The sequence below is a fragment of the Dipodomys spectabilis genome, unplaced genomic scaffold (assembly GCF_019054845.1).
Source record: "Dipodomys spectabilis isolate Male_0828 unplaced genomic scaffold, ASM1905484v1 ptg000187l, whole genome shotgun sequence".
NCBI classification, from domain to species: domain Eukaryota; kingdom Metazoa; phylum Chordata; class Mammalia; order Rodentia; family Heteromyidae; genus Dipodomys; species Dipodomys spectabilis.
Genome location: NW_024870864.1, coordinates 227142 through 233141, shown reverse-complemented (window position 1 = coordinate 233141; position 6000 = coordinate 227142). Strand labels below are relative to the sequence as shown.

The 6000-nt window shown below is 51.4% G+C and overlaps 1 protein-coding gene across 3 annotated transcripts in view; it reads left to right on the top strand.

Moving 5' to 3' along the window:
* Window positions 1-2042: 2042 nt before the first annotated feature.
* The window catches only part of Ttl (tubulin tyrosine ligase), a 47744-nt gene continuing 43786 nt past the window's right edge, over window positions 2043-6000 (top strand). For all 3 annotated transcript variants that reach the window (XR_006149928.1, XM_042695545.1, XM_042695544.1), the window contains exons 1-2: window positions 2043-2231; window positions 4701-4779. Coding sequence is in view for 2 of the 3 variants with exons in the window: in XM_042695545.1 (XP_042551479.1) it covers window positions 2075-2231; window positions 4701-4779 (236 nt within the window). In the remaining variant the exon portion in view is untranslated. The remainder of the gene's footprint in view (window positions 2232-4700; window positions 4780-6000) is intronic.

The window sequence follows — 6000 nt, the reverse complement described above, 5'->3', positions numbered from 1 at the left end:
GCACTCTATTTTCTACTTCATTATCAGAATGAGTGTGGAAAACGAGTCAAAGTCTGCTCCCACTGGAAATGAGCAGAGATGAGAGGGGAGAGGGTGCTTTTACAATGTGCTCTGTGTATATTATGCGCACAGGGAGAAAACCAGGATGGCAAGAGATACTGGGTGGTACTTCTCCAGAGACAAGTAAAGGAAGTGAAGCTCAAGGTTGATGTAGGTATTTTTTTTTAACATTTTTGTTACACAATAAAGAATACAACAATACGTGAATCATGCTTTAAAGAGTCACAGGTTGACAGACCATACATGACAGTCCAACTAAGGAAAAGAGTATAAAAAAAACCCCACAGTTCAGACCTAGTACACTTAAAAACTCAAGAATATGCTGACAAAAGCCTAGACTCCACCCCCAGTGTTAGTCTACCATGAACTTGTACATATCTGAATTAAGTATTGTACAACAACTGTGATTTTTCACAACAATGCCACAGAACCTAAAATAATACTTCAAAAAATTACTTCAGGGCTAGGAAGGTGGCTCAGTGGTAGAGTGCTTGCCCTGCATACATGAGGCCCTGAGTTCAATTCTTCAGCACCACATAAGCAGAAAAAGTGGGAAGTGGTGCTGTGGCTCAAGTGGTAGAACGCTATTCTTTAGCTGAAGGACAGTGCCCAGGCCTAGAGTTCAGGCCCCATGACTGACACTAGCATTAAGTAAGAGAGCTCAAGGACAGCACCCAGACCCTGAGTTCAAGCCCTATCACCACCACCACCAACAAAAAAGTGTAATACCTACAAATTATGCTCTCACGTAACCTTCTATAAGTGACAAGCAAAAAGGAAAGCAGAAAAACTTTTCTATCTCTTCTTTAGGTTTATGAGGTCTGCATTGTTACCAGTGATGTAGTTTACAGCTTAACTTTGGATATTCTGGTTCTTTGGTGCCCATTTTGTTTGACTAGACCTGTTTTTGTTAGCTACTGGTGCTGTCAGAGGTAGACTGAAACTTTTTGCCACTGAGGAGAATATAGCAAACCAGGAGGAGAGAAGATTAAGAGGGAAGAGAAAGCCGAATCAGAAATAGTGCTCAGTTATGAATTTTAAAATAATGGGATGTACTGTACTAATCGTTATTTTCCACACTAGTGTGACGAATAATAATGCTGTGTCTCACACATCACAGCCTCTAAAGATGTGTGAGGATGCCATACCTCAGTTTGGGGAGGATTATTTATGATGTAAGTACTTTTTGAGTGAATATGGGAATGTATGTGGGAAATTTGATAATCAGTGAACCTTTCTTTCTCTCTGTGTGCCAAGTTCAGCTTCCTAAACGGGAGTTAGGCAGCCTATCAGGATCATGACCCCTCAGAAGGGAAAGAAAGACAGGACATGAGTGGAGTTGAAGGCCGGTGCGGGGCTCCTGCCACCAAGGGAGTCTCAAGTCACCACCTCCCGGGGCCTAGCAAGCCCCAGAAGGTCTCAGCAGATGTAAGGAGCAGTCCCTGCCAAGCCTGGCTTCTCCGTTGACGGGAAGCAGAGCAAAGGGGAGGCGCATCTTCACTTAAACGCGGGTGGGGCCTTCGGACTTTTTGCTTTCACCCAGGAAAACAGCCTTCTGAATGTCGGGAAATCTAGAGGAACTCTGGAGGAAGGGTCTTCTGCTGGCACCGCCCCCGACTGCGACCCCAGGGTGATTCCAGAGCGGGCTCCCGCTCTCTCTCTCCAGTGCTCAGCGCCCCCCTCCACGGACCACTAGTACCGTGGCGGGGCCCTGCGGGTAGGGCGTGGGTGCGGGGGGGCGCTGGGCTCCCGCAAGCCGGCTCCCGCCTGCGTCCCGCTGGGCCGCGAGGAATCACGGGGTGGAGGCGGAGCCACTGGGGCGGACACGCGAGCGCCCGGGGGCGGCGCCGCCGGGATCGCGGAGGCGCGGCCGGAGCGCGCGGCGGGGCCGGGCCGAGCCGGGCCGGGCCGAGCCGGGCCGGGCGGGGATCCGCTGCGCCCTCGCTGCGCCGCCACCGCGGCGAGCTGGGTGCTGAGGCGGCCGCCGGGCGGCCCGGGCGCGCGGCCCTTCGCCATGTACACCTTCGTGGTGCGCGATGAGAACAGCAGCGTCTACGCCGAGGTCTCCAGGCTGCTCCTCGCCACCGGCCACTGGAAGCGGCTGAGGCGAGACAACCCCAGGTTTAACCTGATGCTGGGCGAGAGGAACCGGCTACCGTTCGGGAGACTCGGTGAGCCCTTCCCCGTTCCCGCGCCTCCGTCCGGGCGAGGGGGTCGGGCCCGGGAGGGCGGGCGCTTTTGTTTTTCGGGTCATAAATCTTCCTCTCCTCACGTGAGGTTTGCTCGGGCCGATCTACATGCGGCCCCTGAATGGGCCGGGACCGGGGTCCGGGCAGCTCCTGACAGTGCCCCGCCCCGCCGGCCGCCGGCCCCCGGCCTCCCGGGCGCGATGCCCGCAGTCGCGCAGGTGGTGGAGCCGGGCGCGGCCGGGCTCCACCGAGCCGGGGGCTGGCGTGGCTGGAGCCGCCGTGCAGCTTTCCTCCACTAAGGCTTGCGCCCTCCTCAGCAGTGGGCGCGGGAGGGGGTCGTAGGCGTTGAGCCCGGGCCCCCAGGGTTCTGCTACCCGCAGGCTCAGAGGTACGGGCGGGGTTTTGTGTGCGTGCGGGGAGCGGGAACTTCCAAGGGACCCTAACCCGGGCAAGGGGACGGGCGTCTGATTGGAGAGCTGGCCTCAGCGTCGCCGGAGAGCGCGCTTTCACCTTTGTCCCTGTTCTACCCTCTGGAGGGACTGTCCCGCGTCCACGTGCGGGCGCTGGGCCTGGCCCCAGGTATCCGCACGCCTGCCCACGGAGAGGGGCGGGGCCGAGCCGAGGCCCGCGGCTGCTTCTACATGACGTCATCCTGAAGTTTTCCAGATCTCTTCCACTCGTGTCCCCGGGAGTGGCGCCTGGTCTCCTGGTGACCTGACTGCAGTCACACGAACAGACAGCCCTCCTCCGGGTAGCCGTGTTCCGTGCCCAAACTCACCCGCTGGGGAGACCTGATGGGGGGGGCTGGAATCATGTCTGCCTTGGAAGACCGCCCAGAAAGAGTGGTGGTCTATGTCTGGGAGAGGATAGGGTTTTCAGAAACAGGTGTAGCCAAAGATCGAGGGGGTGCAGACTGGAAAAGGCCCGTGTGGACTTGACTGGATTTGTTGAGAGAGGATCTGGGCCACCTTGCAGCTATGTCAAACTGTCATGTTTGAGGGAGGAAGCATGCAGAGGCATAACTGGTATAGTACTGCAGACAGATTTTCATTGTTATTCAAGTTGATGGTGTAGAATGGTGACTGTGCAAAGGCTGACTGGAACTCTCAGAGATCTAAGAAGACAAGGGATGAGCATGGAGATCCTCCCTTTTGTTTAATACCTCCTCAGGAAGCCCCTAGCAGGAAAATAATAATAAATTTTCCTTCCTGGAGGATTAGAAGAACTACTTGTAGTTAAGAAGTTAAGTCCTTCTTGCTTCGTCATTGTCTTTCTTGACTTACTGACTTTCTCAGGATTTGGCAGTTTCTGGCTGTTAAAAAACTTAGGGGGAATCCTAACATTGAACACACACACACACACACCAGAAATAGACACACACACACACACACACACACACACACCCCAGAAATAGAAAAAAGAAACCCACAGAAGCTGGGTCCTAAACAGATTCAGCAGATGATTGGCAAGGATTTTACTTTCCTTTTTTTTGGGGGGGGGGGGGAGGCTGGTTGGTCATGGGGGCTTGAACTCAGAACTTGGACTCTGCCCTGAGCTCTTTTGCTCAAGGCTAGTGCTTTGAACCACAGCTCTGCTTCTGGCTTTTTCTGTGTAGTTTATTGGTGATAAGAGTCTCAGAGACTTTCCTGCTTGAGCTGGCTTTGAACTGAAATACACAGATCTCAGCCTCCTGAGTAGCTCGGACTACAGGTGTGAGCCACCAGTGCCCATCATAATTTTTTAGTTTTTAAATGGATTTTTATTTGTGTCCTTTCAGCTCTGGCTATGTATATGACAGGAATTGCAGCCAGGGCTTCAATCATGGGAAGCATGTCTGTGTGCTACTGAGCTCTGGCCCCAGCCCCTTGTTCTAATTTTGCGAAGAGGTTGTGTAGTAAGAACTGTTGAAATTGGCCTTTGACATTACAGATAATGACATTTTCTCTACCTTCTTTCACTTTTGGGAAACCCTGCTAGCGTCTGGCAGAGGTAGGCATAGTTGAGGCCAGCAACAATATAGATTTCTGTATTTATTTCTTTGATGTCTATAAAAAGCAAGCTTGGAGGTGGGGAAAGTCTGGCTGTAAAAGTGCCTTGCTGTTCAAAGATGATAAACCTGTGTGTGCCAAGCAAAGAGAGGAATGTGATAAAGATCAAAAATAAGTACGTAGAAAATGACCAATGACATCTTAACAAGAAAAGGCCAAGTTGGTATTATAATAGTAGCCATTATGGAGAAAGAAGGGATAAGAATTACCAGCGGGATACTGAGGCAAAGAGGGACTTCAAGAACAAGGAAACACAATTATTCCATTTCTAACAACTCATCCTGAAATGAGAGGAAGAAAAGGCTGGGTGTGACATAGCTGTTCCCTCTTGGCAGGCTGGTACGGATGTCATGGCATTCCCCACTTGTCCCCTGTCCATTTTGAGCCTTCTCTTTTCTTGTAGGTCATGAGCCTGGGCTGGTGCAGCTGGTAAACTACTACCGCGGGGCTGACAAACTGTGCCGCAAAGCTTCTTTAGTCAAGTAAGTAAGTGTTCCTTAAGGCTTTCATTTTCCATGTTCAAACATGCTTTGAACTTTCTTCCTGAAGCACTTACGAAGAAATGTGTGATTATTGTTTTGGGTTTTTTGTTTTTTGTTTTTTTTTGTTTGTTTGTGAGGTTAGAACTCTGGGCTTGGGCATTAGCTCAAGGCTAGTGCTCTACCACTTGAGCCACAAAGCCCCTTCCAGTTTTCTGGCAGTTAATTGGAGATAAGAGTCTCATGGATGGGCTGGGAAGGTGGCTCTGTGGTAGAGCGCTTGCCTTGCATGCATGAGGCCCTGGGTTCAATTCCTCAGCACCACATAAAGCAAAAGGAAAAAAGCCAGAAGTGGCGCTGTGGCTCAAGTGATAGAGCGCTAGCCTTGAGCTGAAATGCTGAGGGACACTGCCCAGGCCCAAAATTCAGGCCCCCTGACCAGACCTCCCCCCAAAAAACAAAAGTCTCATGGACTTTTCCTGCCTGGGCTGTCTTTGAACTGTGGTCCTCAGATCCCAACCTCCTAAGTAGCTAGGGTTACAGACACGAGCCACTGGCACCTGACAAGACTCTCCCCCCCCCCCCCTCTCTCTCTCCCCCTTCCTTCCTTCCTTCCTTCCTTCTTTCCTTCCTTCCTTCCTTCCTTTCTTTCTTTCTTTCCTTCTTTCCTTCTTTCTTATGTCTGTTGTGGGGCTTGAACTCTGGGCCTGGGTGCTATCCCTGAGCTCTTGAGCTATAGGCAAGCGCTGTACCACTTGAGCCACAGTGCCACTTCCAAAATGTGTGATTATTTAAAGGGAAAAAATACTTTTGCTATTTTAATAGCCAACAGACATTCATGCTGAAAGCTTTCTTCAGGTTGCTTTGATGGCAGTTGAAAATGTTGCTGTGCAGTGCTTGATAAAGACTATCTGTCTCCTAGGTGAAGCTCTGCAGAGGCAGGGCCTGACTCAAAGCTTCTTGCATAAGGGAAAAAAGGGTTCTTGCACAAACACATCACAAAACCAGTACATCTGGGCAGGGCAAGGCCAAGTAAGAGCCAAGCAAAGAGGTGATTTCAGCTCAAGTGTCACTTCTGGAGCTCCGGAGTGAATGACATTTCAAAGGTGTCACAGCCAGAAGTAAAGTGATGGGACTTCTATGCTCCAGAATCAGCCAGTCATTGGCTATGGGGAAATGTGGAGAACCTAGCTTTCTTAGTGTTTCTGGTTCCTGGGGAAGGCC